Source organism: Cibotium barometz, chromosome 57, assembly GCF_041138505.1.
Source record: "Cibotium barometz isolate CiBa-2024 chromosome 57, ASM4113850v1, whole genome shotgun sequence".
In the NCBI taxonomy this organism is placed as follows: Eukaryota; Viridiplantae; Streptophyta; class Polypodiopsida; order Cyatheales; family Cibotiaceae; genus Cibotium; species Cibotium barometz.
The window spans coordinates 27147900-27164105 of NC_141102.1; the positions used below are offsets into that span (position 1 = coordinate 27147900).

Genomic DNA, 16206 nt, shown 5'->3' on the forward strand with positions numbered 1-16206 from the left:
GAGGTGATAGAGGCTGTACATAGTCGGTACCCCAATCCCCCACATGCTACATTCTCGGATGTATGGGGAAGGACGCGAATAAGAGAGATCTTAAGTAATAAAAGATCTCACCTTAAAAAACTCGCGTACGATGACCGGCTAAATGTAGCTGCGGGTGACTATCCTGCCGAGAAACCTGCCACTACACACAAACGCGAGTGGAAGGAGGCAAAGAAACGAGCAAAGGGTGGCGTGAAGAGCAGGCAGCATGTGGAGGCACGACGGATCCAGATGGAGACCATTGGATCTTCGCATTTCGGATCTGGCGGCGTGGTCGAGTCATGGGAGGCAGAGTTCGTAAGTATCTTGCCACTTTATTTGATTGTTTACTTAATTCATTGATTCTATGATTGTTTTATTGTGTTGATTATGATACAGCGACGGGTTACGGGGAGGAAGCCCACAACCCACGATACTGCGTATGCTCGCCGGCATAGCAGACGTGACACGTGGGCCATCTTCAGAGCCGAGGGACGTATTACGGACGCACAGTTTGAGATGGCCATGAGACCATACGGTCGACAGGTACTTGAAAATTCTAAACGAATGATTTTGGTTTATTGAATTACATATATATATACTTATATACTATATATTACTTGAACAGGCACAAGCTGCTGATGATCCACCGACCGCCACTGCAGAGGGTGGACGTGAGCACTACTCATCGGACATTCCGATCGATGTGAGCTCATCTTAGCATGGAGGGAGCACCGAGTCATCATCTGGGTCTGAGTAGTACTCAGACTTATAGTATCACATTCCATATTGAGGATGTGATTGTATATATTTTTTTGTAAACTGAAGCCATGGGCTACTTCGAGATATGGACTCCCTTGTATACATGTATGAAATTTTGATAGTAATATTGAATTGATTGATCGATAGTATTACATTCATGTCTGTCTTGAATCGTGTATTGACAATGTATGCATTCATGTCGTTCTTGTCTTAATCTCCCTCGTGCATATGTTCTTCGTGGATGGTCTAATGGGATGATCTAATGCACAAAAAAAAAATCCAGAGAGTGCTATTGGGTGCTGGAATGCTGGAACAGTATTCAGGCACCAAATAGCACTCTTTGGATTTTTTTTTTGCTCTCTGTTCGCGTGTATAAACACGTCAGAACTGCTAAAACTCGCGTGTATCTACGCGGATACTCTGTAAAATACGCGTGTATTAATGCGTCAAAACTGACAATTACGCGTGTATAAGCGCATCTAAATTAAAGAAACGCGTGTATAGACGCAGGTATCAACGCGTCTGAGACATCTGAACTGAACAAAACGTGGCTATACACCCGTGTATAAGCGCGTCTAAATTAAAAAAAAGCGTGTATAACGGCATGTATCAACGCGTCTGTGAAAAGAACGCGGCTACACACCCGTGTATAAGCGCGTCTGAGAGGTGCTATACACGTGCTTTTACATGCATGTCTGTGCCGTGATGATACACGCTGTCGTGCCACGGCACGTCTATGGTGTGAAACCATGCATGTGAGGCTATCAAATACAAATCCAGATGGATGAGTTAAGTGCCATGATGAGTCATTATATGATGCCTGAGTATATATGTTCATATTGTAGATAAGGTTCAATAAGTTGAGCTGAGGCTCAGCCAGGTCTCGAAGCCTCTGATGGCAAAGTCGTATATGCAGGATACTGAATGAAGCCTACCTTGATGTGGTGTGTGAAACCTTAGCAAGGATATGGAGTGAGAAGGTTGATTTTTTTTTAAGAGCAGAAGAAAAAACCAGGGACGACAGCAAGAAGGCGGTGCTTTTATCAGAGGGGCTGCAGGGAGAAAGGGGGAGCGGCAATCTTCCACCGACAGATATGATAGCAAGGGCCATGGCAAAAAATTGCAAGGAGCAGATGCTCGCATGGGTCATGATACTGGCTGCTTGATTTGACGACCATATTGTTGCTCTATCTACTCGAGTGGATGCACTCTAGCAGGCGAAGCTTGATGGCGGGTAGCAATTGCAGCCAGGAGGAGCGGGTAATGGGGAGCCGCCTCTGAACACAGACGAAGAAGGGGGTAGGCGCAGTCGCCTGGTAGTGACTGGAGAGTAAGCGAAGAGTGTGGCGCTGGGTTTTGGCGCTGGCTGCTAGCAAGAGAGAGAGAGAGAGAGAGAGTAGAGAAGAACGATTTTACAATGCTAACTGGACGTGCAGAGAGAGTAGAGAAAGACTAATTCAACGATGTTGACTGGAGGTCTACTGCTCTATGATACTGGTGCTGAGCACTGTTCCATGAATCAGTTCTACAAAGGTGTTGTGGCCCAACACTGTTAAGCACGATGGCTGACTGGTGCTTTGGTTCGCTACCTCAACTATCAAGGAGCAGTGCTTCCCCATGGCCAACAAAATGCTAAACCACTTTACCTAGAGCAAGCAAGGGTAAGCAAGGTGGCTGTGCTGCATGAAACTGGCTATAAAGGCAGTTGAGAAGGTGGCTGTGCTGAATCAAACCGGCTGTAAAAGAGGCTGATGAAAGCGATCGAGATCAAGGCACGTTTCCTTCAAGCATCTCCAAATTTGGACAAAATACAGGAATAGAAGAGGCTCTGTCTATATCTTGTGGAAGATATCAAGCTCTGCTAAAGCCTTGCTATGGGCTGTCGACATGCATATGCTGAAGATATGTATACCCTTTGGATTTGGTGATGTCTTGTGAGTTTTATTATTTTATCTCATGAGTGTTGTTGCATGTCAAACATTTTGTACAAACATATAGCATATGTTATGTGAAGACCTTCCATGATTAATCTTTGATGATGATATATGATGATGATGATGAGTTCTCTTGCCATAAGCCTTGTATCATCAGAGTCGAAGATGGTGTGTCTTGTATGAGTTGCGGAGACAATCCCATTGAATGTATGCCTGAGTCAAGAGATTGAGTTAATACCATGCTATACTTTGTTCCATGAGAAGCTGAGAAGACATTTAATGCTTGGGATTTTGGATGTAACTCTCACAGCCAGACACCTAGTGTGTTCCCAGCGACACCGCCCACGTCACGACAACGCGCTGATACACGGGCCCGCTACTTTTTTTCACAAGTCAGTTTTAGCGGCTAGGAGCGCGGGTACGAGCCCGATCCCTTGTAGTGATATACCTTTTAATGCATAAAACTTACACATAAGATTAATGCATAATGCTTATGCATAAGCTCTTGTTTCTCATTAGTGGCCTCAAGTTTGGTTGAGAGATCTTTCTCCAGAGCCGCACATTTGCTTTCGAGTTCTCTAGCTAAAGCCTAATCCTCATCAGTCAAAACCCTTGTCTCTTTTAGAGCTTCCTCCAGTTCTTCCTTTAAGTTCTTTTGGCAATCTTGTATCTCTTCTTCCTTGGCTAAATGCATGTTTTATATATGTTTTAAAAAATTTAGGGACAGAATGGGAAAGATGTGGGGACACAACTCTCCCATTCTATCCATGTTTTTTTGTTGTTGCACACTACAGCACAACTATGGGCAAGGCTATAAACATGCATTAGGAAAAAAGGGAGCTCATTTTGGGGCCTTTTGGCCAAAACAAAAAATCCATCTCCACCAATCAGAGAAGGGCCAATGTAACGTTGGACAATTTGCAATGTTCACAAAACAGAAAGTCAACAAAATAAAAAATAAAAATAATATTTTATGTAAATATGACCATGCAAATTTAATGAAGTTATTCTTTTTAGATTTTGGTGAGATTATTTCACAGTAAATGTGATAACATCATCTTCGAAAAAGATAAATGTTCCAAAAAATGTATTCCCTCCTAAACAAGCTTTCCCACGTGCGTTTTATTAGGTTGTCCATTCGTTTGTGTTGAAACATCTTCTATAATTTTTCAATGGCTAAAGGAAACCATGACCGTGCTTGTGCAAATGCTATGGGGAAAAGAATGGAGAGGATGAAGATGTAGAGGTGAGCCCTTTGCCTCGTCGACCTGTTTGGTCTATATCTTCTATAGAGATTGCCAATGAGGTCGCTGCATGTGGTTATTGGCAAATAATAGTTGTGTCAAAAGGAAGTTGGGTGCTAATACAACCCAACAGGAGATAGAAACCACTGTCAAACAAGCAATACATTTCTGGAAGCTTGGAAGGGTAGGGTGAAAGATTTCAGGATAATAGATGGAAAAAAATGTATAAAAGAAATATTAATTCAGAATGTTTATATGCACAAGGAACTAGTACTGCAAGATTATCTAAACTATCTTCCATAGCACAGGCCCAATTGTGAGTATCTTCGTTGAACCGTCATACTACATAACCCAAAAATGTTGCTTTATGTCTAATTTAGGCTGTTTTTATTTTTTGTTTCAGATATATACCCATAATTCTATGAGGAATGGCAGTATGTGGAGTGCATTTTAGGCTTTTTTAATGTGTTGCATGGAGCAATTGGAGAATTGCACTACTAAGTAGCTCTAGTATATTTTCTATGATCACTTTTACCAATTTGCTAGACAAGGGTCACAGTTATGACGTATTGAAGAAACAAGAGCTCCTAGCATGGAATACTATGGATTGCCTGATTCCTCATGGCAGTGTTATAGAAGCATATAGAGCCAAACTTTTCTTGGAGATACAACGATCTTTATGGCCAATAATTGCTACTAGAATTGTCAAAATAAATGTTTGCATGCCGATCATAGTTTTTGTAGATCGATTCAACAAATATCCAGTCAAGGTAGGTAAAACAATGCTCACCTACAGAGCAAATGGAGATGGAGGAATTATTGAATTCATGGATTATGGTTGGGATAGAACAACATTTGACAAAGTCTATTATGAAGTTGTGCCGAGTTTGATTGGAATAAAGTATATGATGAGACCCATAATTTTATTTTTTGGTTTTACTATAAACGTAGTAGACTCATTTGGGAACCAATTTGTTCCAATGGATCAAGATCTTATCTCTTTTGATCCTAAAAATTAATCATTGGACATAAAGGTTTATGAGAATGGAAACTTGTTGAGTGTTACATCACTCAGGTAATGATGTACACTAGCCCACTTGTGCCATGATATTCATATGGAGATAGAGGACGGTGTTGCGAAAGGATTTTCATTCATTCTTAAAAACAAAAAGGTGAATCAGACTTCCTTATTAAGTTCAATGTCTTGGTTTATAATATACATCACTAACATTATAATACAACATGTATTGCATAGGAGAGAAAGCAAAATTCAATGCAAAGACATCCCAGATGGGATTGTTGAAATTGGTCAAAACTCATGAATATAGTTATAGTATCAATATAGTACAAGATTGAGAATATGACAAAGATCCATCATCAAAACAAATAGTACAAGTCTGCTAAATATAGCTGACATCTCATCTACTCTTGTGGAGGTGATGGGAGAGGTTGATCTTGTGTGGAAGGCTGCTGCTGTGGAAGGTCCTCTCGAAGAAGCTGATCCTCTAGTGTTGGGAGAGAATGATCTTGTGTGGGAAGCTGCTATTTTGGAAGGTCTGTTAGGAGTGGTTGATCCTTTGGTGGAGGCTAACAATGAGGGACATGCTAACAATCTAGGAGAGGCTGCTCCTTTGAAAGGGGTTGAACATTTTGGATATGTTCCTACTCTGGCGGCAAAGGTTGATCCTCCATAGGCTAGTCCTGTGATGAAGGCTGCTGCTCTCCATGCTCCTCCTCTGGTAGAGGCTGATCCTCCATGAGCTCTTCTATTCCAATTGTGTCTTCCTCCATAGGCTCTTTCACACCAATTGTGGCCTCCTCCATGGGCTCTTCCACTCCAATTGTGGCCTCCTCCATTGGCTCTTTTACTCCAACTGTGACCTCCCCTTCCATAGTAGCAAGCTCCTCTACAATGGATCAGCAGTTGTGCCTTTTCCTTTCTCCATTTTGGTTTTCTCTCCTAAACCTTCTACTATAGTGGATTTCTCTCTTGATGCTCTATGAGCAAACCTAAGAAGTTGACTTATGGCCACAACTCTAAAACTGTCCACCCACTTTACATTGTAAGTATCTTCTCTAAGCTATTATCAATACCAAGAGTAATAAATATTCAAGTATATTTCATCTCATATTGAAGTCTGTCCACGAGTCATTATAAGTAAACTAGCTTTTATACTTACCCTCTCTGGTTTAGGATCTTGAAAATAGATGTCCAATACGTACTTTGCATGGAGTATTGTTCTCCACCCACATGAATGCTGGGATTTCATATTCACGTGATCACAGCCTTTTTTCTTGTGATCACAGCTATTGTTCACAAATCTCAATGTTCACAAAATTCACAGTTCTCAAATCCTAGAGGGTGGGATGACCTAGTAACCCACAATTGGCCCGCCGGGCTACAAGTCTGGACCGCCGGGCCCGCCGGGCGCGCAGAAGCCCGCCGGGCCCGCCTCCCGACCCGACGGGCTATATGGTAGTATAAAAGGGTGGTCCAGGGGGTCACTGTTCACAGAATCTTCCTTGTACGTGGTGTCAGTGGTGCTAGTGTGATCAATTTGAGGTAATTTTTAAGTTGAAAGTGTTGGTGTCATTTAATTTTTTGCATACGCTTAAGTTTAACGTTGTTTGTGATGCATGTGCATGTGTCGTTAAATGTTAAGAGGCCCGCTGCAGATGGCCGAGCGATTGGCTAGGTCTGCTGATGTGCACTCTTAATATTTAACTTATGTAGAAGTTTTCGTTGTGGCACGGTATCTGCAAATGGTCGGTTTACTGACTAGGTTTGCAGTTACCAAGTTACAATGCGGCTTTGTTTTTGTTAAATGCTTTGAGAGCCCGCTGCAGATGTCCGGTTTACTGGCTAGGTCTGCTGATGTGCGCTCGTAGCATTTGACATGTGTGATGCTTTGCTACTTAGTACGGTATCTGCAGATGGTCGGTTTACTGACTAGGTCTGCTGACACCAAGCTATGTGGTGAAGTTTGTTTTTGTTATTTGGTTTGATAGTCATCTGCAGATGGTCGGTATACTGACCAGGTCTGCTGACGATGTGTCAAAGCATTTAACTTGTGCCATAGTTTTCATCTTAATGCGATATCTGCAGATGGTCGGTATACTGACTAGGTCTGCTGACGTCAAGTTAAGTCGTAAACTTGTGTTTTGTGTTTGTTTTTGACGATGAATGTGATTATTTAGTTTGCATGACATGAGTCATAAGTGTGTTGGATGTAGAAATCGCTTAGTTAGCTTACAAATAGCATTTTTTGTGGTTATAAATGTTGCAACTATTTGTCAATTATATTGTGCAGATTGATGGCGACGCTTGCACTTACTCCTGAAATCAAGAAATCAATTCGTATCAAACTCGTTACCTTCATTAGTTGCTTGTCACCTAATCACATCGAGGGTGTTGTGTCTGATAGGAATCGATTTGAGTAAATATTAGGTGAGGTTGTCCGCGCAGTGAAAAATATCCATGTGGGTGCTGATGGAGCAGCCATCAAGCATTTTGTTACTAGCATTGTGGGCAACATGCCTAGATGCGCTGTTGACCTAGGTGACGGACAGACCAGCAGAAACAAATGAATCCAAGCTGGAGCACTTCCACACAAAATGGAAGGTAGAGAAAGAGAGGTCCAAGCGTGCAAAGGCCATAGACACTCAAGCTATCCTGAGCAAGAGAGCTCGCAAAGAGCTGGACCGGCCTGCTGCTGCTGATGAACAAGAAGATTTATCATCTGGTGCACGTGAGGTCTCTAAAGGCACCCACTTGCAGCGCACAAGCATAATACTAACTGCAGCATGACAATTGGGTTGCCTGCATAGGCCATCATCACAGAAAACAAGATGGGCTCTAGATCGTACGGCGTTGTACATAAATGCCATATTCAAGGTGTCTCCTGGTTTCCAGAAGGCATTTCTTATTGTGCAAAGCAATTCCTTGGTAGTCGAAGGGCTCAATTGAAGTCTTTTGCTCAGGAGGCTTCAATCGACCTAGCCCACAGGGGCATAGTGCGCGCCATTGGGGGCACACAAGGAAGGAGCCATGGATACTGCTCTTCCCCCTCTTTAATGGGGGAAGTCTTGGAGATATAATGGAGTGTGTTCCGCCTCCTAAGGGGACCCTCAGTTCCATGCTTGCTACTGCAGGCAAAGGCAACAGATACAAGAAAAAACAAGTGGCTCCTCATGAAATGGAGCGATACAAGTCTTTGATTTTTCATGCTCCCGAGCTTATCTGTGCCCTTGTGAATACCATGGCCTTTGCACATGCTGAAGGGATCATCCACAATGATTGCCACCCCTAGAATATAATGATAGATTTCACCAAAGAAGGGGTGCCACGGGTAGGCATCATTGACTGGGGTCTTGCATTGAGGGATGGGATTGAGTTCAAACCCACAAATATCGCCAACAAAGCAGAGCACGATCAACGCCCCTGGAGAGCCCCTGAGCTCGCAGATGTAAGGTCCCCTTGTCCATGGAGCAATGCATCAGATGTCTTCTGCTTGGCTTGGGTGATTGAAAAGTTTACATTATTTTGTGCTGAGTTTGCAGAAATGACCAAAGTGCCGTGGGTGGGTAAAACTGCCATCCACACAAATTTGATTAAGGAATGGACGGCTGCCTATATGACGCCATCAAAGGAAGATAGGAAGACCATGGCAGATTTTGAGGAGCAATTGAAGAATTTGGAAGTGTCACTTGCTGCATGCTTACGTCCACTATCTGAGATGACACCACACTTATTTTAAAGCCTCTTGTAAATGATATGTTTTGGTTGGCTATCTATTCCATGACCTGCCTTTAATCGACTGACACTATTTTGGTCCCAATTGTTAAATATTATTTTGATCCCAATTCTCTCTCTCTCTCTCTCTCTCTCTCTCTCTCTCTCTCTCTCTCTCTCTCTCTCTCTCTCTCTCTGAGTATTTGAAAATAACAAGTTTGCAGTAAATAAACATTGATTTTATAAACTTATACCTAACATCTGAAAATAACTTTAAAGCTATTCCTAAATTAACATTGATTCTATAAACTTAAAGTGTATACATACTGTTTCTCAGATGGCTGATAATAACGAAGCCGCAAAGAAGGCATTTGAACGCTTAAAGCAAATCTCGGGCACTGGCACTGTGAATGATGCGGCACGTATTGCCGGACGCACCTCCAAATGGGCACCGGCCCATGGATTACAGTATGCCCAAGTAAATAAGAATGTGTCCAAAGAGATGGTCAAGAGCATCTGGCCTGACGTCTCCAATGATGCCATAAAAAAAGGGCGCTTGAAGCTAACACAATGTAGTGTTCCTTTAATTATCGAGCATGCGGAGCGCATTTTTGTGGATGTCATGGCCCAACCCATGCATCACGATGACTGTCCCCTCTGGTTTGCTAAAATGCTATATGCACAATTTGTGCAGAATTCAGTTGTTGTAGACTTTAGCTCTCGACCTCCTCATCTACATGTGGAAGACATTCGGAGTGAGTCAATCACTATGCCTCGAGATGAGTTGCAACTGGCCATTCTTGGAGCCTCAATGGAAGTTCATCACACGGTTGATGAGCTTCAAACTCAAATCAACCAAATTAGAGGCACCCAAGGCCCTCAACAGACGGAAGCAGCACCAGAGCGCGGGCAAGCACCTGAAAGTTCAAGTGCTAGAGATATACTAAGAGAGAACAAGCTCTTGAAGAGACGCATAATGCAAATGGAGGAGCAAGGCCATGAAAACTCTCCTATGACGGCGTTTGAACACCCGAATAGTTTGGAGCAACCACCTCTACATGGGCACGAAAGTGGCGGACCATGCCCTATTTGTTATAGTTTCTTTCACTCATGGTCTGGCCACTACACTGTCCCATGTGGGCACATGTACCACTTGACCTGTCTTTTGCAACACATGGTCAACAGTACTACGTGTGCTTTGTGCGGCAAAGAATTTCACAAAAATTTGTATATATGTTTTAAATTGGGTGCCGACTATGATCGGTTGACCAATGCACGACACATGGACGAGTTCGAGCCGCATTTAAACTTATCTCTCTCTTAAATGCAACCCTGGAATTTAACAAGATTCGGCAACTTTGTTCAAAAGATTTCCAATGCTCTCTCTCTATCTCTCTCTCTCTCTCTCTCTCTCTCTCTCGCACACACACAAACACATGCACACAGATTACTTTGGAGTGTGTCAAAACTAACATGATTTCGTATTCTAAGTTTAACATGACATGACTAAAAACCATACTCTCTAAATTGACACTAACATGTTTGATATCCAGTTGTTGCAAGACGGATTACTTTGGAGTGTCTCAAAACTAACATGATTTCGTATTCTAAGTTTAACATGACGACTAAAAACCATACTCTCTAAATTGATCACCAACATGTTTGATATCCAGTTGTTGTTGCAAGACGGATTACATTGGAGTGTGTCAAAACTAACATGATTTCGTATTCTAAGTTTAACATGACATGACTAAAAACCATTCTCTCTAAATTGACACTAACATGTTTGATATCCAGTTGTTGCAAGACGGATTACTTTGGAGTGTCTCAAAACTAACATGATTTTGTATTCTAAGTTTAACATGACATGACTAAAAACCATACTCTCTAAATTGATCACCAACATGTTTGATATCCAGTTGTTGCAAGACGGATTACATTGGAGTGTGTCAAAACTAACATGATTTCGTATTCTAAGTTTAACATGACATGACTAAAAACCATTCTCTCTAAAATGTTCACCAACATGTTTGATATCCAGTTGTTGCAAGACGGATTACATTGGAGTGTGTCAAAACTAACATGATTTCGTATTCTAAGTTTAACATGACATGACTAAAAACTATTCTCTCTAAAATGTTCACCAACATGTTTGATATCCAGTTGTTGCAAGACGGATTACATTGGAGTGTGTCAAAACTAACATGATTACATCAAACGTGAGGAGCGTCTGCGGGTGGCTTTACTAACACCAAAATCGGGTTGCAAGTTTTCTTCTATCTCTTCAATAAAGCACAAGTTATCGCTCGTATGTGGGACATTAGGCTCTACATCTCCATTCTCTTCTGCATCATACTCATCCTGAGTAATGTCATATGTCCACTTAGGCATCTCTTCGTTGTAATCATCTGACTCAATTGACTTCACCAATTTATCATTACAATACATATACACCAACTTCTCAGCTCTATCACTCAATAAACAATTTCTGCTAATAGAATGCACATACTTGTAACTGCTCCAATTAGGCTCTACATCTCCATTCTCTTCTGCATCATACTCATCCTGAGTAATGTCATATGTCCACTTAGGCATCTCTTCGTTGTAATCATCTGACTCAATTGACTTCACCAATTTATCATTACAATACATATACACCAACTTCTCAGCTCTATCACTCAATAAACAATTTCTGCTAATAGAATGCACATACTTGTAACTGCTCCAATTACGTTCAGAACTAGAATTTGAAGCACATTGCGCAAGCACTCTCACAGCTAAGCGTCGCAAAGTTGGAACACTTCCCCCATTCAACATCCACCATTTCCAAGCAGGCTGTTCCTTAGCAAGCTTTTGCACAAACTCCAAGGCAAATCTACCTTCTTTCAATTTATACTTGGTTAGCTCAATTACCGCCGCTGTTGCTTGCTCATCTGGATCTTCATAAAATCGCTCCACAACATCATAGAAATCATCGATTACCTCCTCATCTAGGGCATTCACGTCCATATGCCAGTATTCTGGGTCAAGACAATATGCAACACTATGCAATGGACTATGTGCTCCTACCCACCGAGCGCTTACATACTTGGCCAAGATATTTCTCCTTGCTCTGGTGAATGGAGGACTCCAATGCTTGACAACAGTTTTAGTGGGCTCCTCTGGGTTTGCGAGGCTTTCTTGAAAGGACCACCACGCCATCCAAACCTTCCCGATATTTGGCAATCTAGAATCCAACTGGCGCAAAGCAAGCATAACTGGCATCATAACATGATAACAATCTGCTGCTTCCTCCCATAAACTACGATCCGATATCAAAGATCGCATGTACCTCACCTTTTCTTTAACCTTTTCGGACTGGTCAGCCTCCCACTCAGAGAAGCCAGCACACACAAAGGTTTCCATGACTGCATTCCTATTTCTTAGGAGAGATTGAAGCATATAAAAATTAGTGCAAAATCTGGTTTCACAAGGCAACTTTAGCATAGTTTCCATGCGTTGACGATACATATCTAAAACACGTTGCCGTTTGAGCACAAATTTGACAATCTTACTTGCACTATCGATAATCTCCTTGAACCACTCTGTATCAGCATTTTTGTACCAATCTTGTAACACCAAGTTAAGGCTATGAGTGTTACAACCAAATGTATAGATATTGGAAAATCGAGATTCCAACATACGACCTGCTGCTCGACAATTAGCTGTATTATCCATAATCACTTGAAGCACATTTTCAGACCCAACTTGGTCGATAGCATCACCAATGATATCGGCGATAAATTGACCAGATTTAATTTCCCCGGAGCTATCAACAGCTTTGATAAAGCATTCCCCACGAGGACATACCAACATTACATTTATCAATGGACGTCTTTGGGCATTCGACCAACCATCACTGACAATTGTGCATCCAGACTGATTTGTGGTGTCAATTATGAGTCTTTGAACGCTTTCCCGTGTGTTGTCATAGCACTTGTCAAGTAATTGATTTCGCATGTGGTGATAAGTTGGTGGACAAAACCCAGGTCCATATTCTCCAATCTTCTTCCAAGCCATCTTCCATGAATCTTTCGTGACCATAGACAATGAAGAACCAGTAAAGAAGATCGCTTTCGCTAAAGCAAGTTGAGCATCCTCTAAAGCAGTGGCACGAAAGCTGTCAACTAGATTAGTTTGTCTGGTACGAGATATACCCACCTGAAACTCAGGAGATGCATCCATCGGTATTGAGACATCTGGACCTTGGGTGTCATTTTGGCAAGTAGTATGTGTTGGAGTCACTCCTTGGTTGGAGATCCCTCCACTTGATGCTGCCAAATTCGGCGATTGGTGATTTCTTGCACAGAGATTGGGCCTCTTGTTTTGTGATGCTTGTTTACTTATCAAAGCTCTAAGGCGCTTTGCAGCATCATCAGCTCCTGCACCCTTGCATTTACCTCCGGGATTTTTTGTGCTAGTGCCAAGCAAATGCTCCCTTATTCTGGGAGCACCCCCAGATTTTACCAAGCCACAAAAATTACACTTCCATTCGACAAATCTAGAAAGATTGGAAGCAAATTGCCATTCAGGTCCCGGTGATTTTCCTTCGCTCCTCCTCTTGCCACTTTGAGATGCAACATTCAAAGTTTGTGCTGTCATATCTCGTTGCAAGGAAACTCCACTAGTTTCTAATGGTCTGTTGCTTCGTTGGGTTGATGTGCCGCAATTAGAAGCAGCCATTGTAACACCTAAACAACAATCATGCAAGATTTGAGATCCAAAACAGCCTGAGTAAAACTAAAATATGCAATTATAAAGTCTAAAACCCACTTCTTGCCAATGCAACCGAACGTTTGGTGAGATGCATTTGAGGCAATCCATCCCTAAATAGAGATGATGTCCCGAACATCTCACCACCTATATCCTCCTCTAGAGAAGCTCCTACCCAGACCAAATGGCACTCGAGTAGACCACCCAAGAGGAGGTATTGCTAGTCGACCTAAAGAAACCAAACATTTGGTGAGATGCATTTGAGACAATCCATCCCTAAATAGAGATGATGTCCCGAACATCTCACCACCTATATCCTCCTCTAGAGAAGCTTCTACCCAGACCAAATGGCACTCGAGTAGACCACCCAAGAGGAGGTATTGTTAGTCGACCTAAAGAAACCAAACGTTTGGTGAGATGCATTTGAGGCAATCCATCCCTAGATAGAGATGATGTCCCGAACATCTCACCACCTATACCCTCCTCTAGGGAAGCTCCTACCCAGACCAATTGGCACTCGAGTAGACCACCCAAGAGGAGACATTGCTAGTCCACGTAACAAATACGATAAACCATTTACAATCAAAATCTTATAAAATACAAAATATTATTAACAAGCTTCAAACAAAAATCCAGAATATTTATACTCACCTCTTGTGTCTTTTAGCCTGAGGTGAGCCACCCAAGTGCTTTGGTAAAGCACATTTGGAAGTGAGGGGAAACCCTTTATATAGGTCCCTCCAAAACAGCCAAGTTTTTGGCGCAAAAAAAAAAGGCCCCGGGGCCCGCCGGGCTAGATAAGTAACCCGCCGGGCTAAACAGTGGCCCGCCGGGCCAAGCTAGTAGCCCGCCGGGAAAACCGGGATAGCAAGTTTCTCCCGGTTGTGTGAATATCTATGATATTAACAAGTGTGTGAGAGTGTTATTAACTAGTGTTATTACCACTTCGCGGTTAACGTGATCACGTGAATGAAATCCCTGCATGAATGTGCATATTGTCGTTGTGGTGTCTGCATAGACATAACAAACCTTGAGCTATAGTGTTTAAGCATGGGGGAAACAATCGTGTTGAAAAGCCAGAAAAGCTCTTACTGGCAAGTTGCATGGGACAATGGCATCTAGCAGATTGACATTGGGAGGACAATGGTCAAGGGCATCAAACAGTCTCTTCAAACATCTATAAGAAAGGGAGGGACCTATTGTGAGCAATTCTAAAAAATCCACAAGATATTTCAAAGTGGCTATATTCAAAAACACATACTAATTAAACTCTAAATGAGTTCCTTTCAGGGAGTTGAAACCAAGACATTGTTTCTGGGAAAGGTCAACAACAACCAAGCTCAAATGGTTGCTGCAAAACAAGAATCATAGGTCATTATAAGTCACAACTAGAAATAATAGACTCTTTAAGATACTGTTTCTTACTCACTTGCTCTGAGTGATAAGGGAAGAGGATGACAATGATTAGGCTGAAGTTGCAATGTGAGAACCACTCAAAGAGTCTCACAGTTGACTCCGTGTGATTTCTTAATGCAAAAGATAAGCAAGAATCTAGTATATGAACTTCATGCTGCACTTCCTCTTTCAATGTTGCTTTGTACATGCTGGTAAAATAAGGTCTTGTTAGTGCATGTTATGAAAAACTGAATCCATGTTCTGAGCTAAATAAATAGGGACTCACCAAAGAATAGAGAATATGAGAGTATCTGAGACATCCTCAGTCTTTGTCTTCATGGCCAGTATGCACTCTCTTGTCAAGGGAATTGTTCTAATCGAATGAAATTTGCATGTTCGGAGAGGTTTGTACTTGTGAAAAGCTTAGGCAATGAATGGAAAGGGGAGCAATTTTCAACGAGAGTTCTGTAGAGGATGTGTTGCAAGGATGGTGATATCCTGGTTCCGTGTGTCGGCGGGTAACCTCAATTTTGTCCGGGAGCTTGAAAACGCTGCGCCTTCCGCGCAAGCCCCAAGAACCCATAGCGAGATTTCCCCCCCACGATCCGAAACAGATGAAATTTATACGCCCGCACACCACCACCAGCAGCAGCTGCCTCCTCACATCAGCTCCCTTGCATTTGCACACACAAGTGCAGCTTTGAAGCGCTTCTGTTAACCTATTCTCGTCCCTTACCCCTCTCTCTGGCTCTTAATCTTTTCCTAAAGTAAGATGATGCAGTGCTCTTGCTGCCTGATTCACCCTACCGCTTCATATTTGCCTGGCCTGGCCTCTCCTTCTACTAGTAGCAGCTGCTTCTCATTTGAAGAGCATTCCTCCACACTCCCAGCCCTTTGCTCTGATGACGGCCAGTCCATCAATTTTGAGGACATTGCTATGGACTGCAGCAATTTTGATGACATTATGGCTAGTGAAGAGTCAGTAATCATGCCAGACTACGTATGGGATGATAATGGGCATCCTTCAGTTGATGATACCACCCCATTTCCCCATGATGAAGAAATGATGGCATCACTTAACATGTGGGATAACTGGCTGGATAAAGCTCAATTGTATCCCTTTGACGAGCCTTCTCACAGCAATGAGCTCCTAAATTCATCCACATCCACCTGCACATCAATGTCGCCGGGAAATGGTTCCTGTAGCTTCGACGGTACCCCGACGACTCATTCCGGCACCCTAGCAAGTACTCCGAGGACGGAGAGCTTGTACATGCAAACATCTCCCTACTTTGAAGCATCCTCCTCTGCAATCGCAGCCAGTCCACCACAGCCGGGCTTGGAGGCTTGCAGCCACGCTCTACCGTAA

At 42.5% G+C, this 16206-nt stretch overlaps 1 protein-coding gene across 1 annotated transcript in view; it reads left to right on the forward strand.

The window, feature by feature from the left end:
- The first annotated feature begins 15132 nt into the window (after nt 1-15132).
- The window catches only part of LOC147606612 (uncharacterized), a 1923-nt gene continuing 849 nt past the window's right edge, over nt 15133-16206 (forward strand). Inside the window, exon 1 of the mRNA XM_086792151.1 lies at nt 15133-16202. Coding sequence (XP_086648277.1) covers nt 15610-16202 — 593 coding nt within the window. The 5' untranslated portion in view covers nt 15133-15609. The remainder of the gene's footprint in view (nt 16203-16206) is intronic.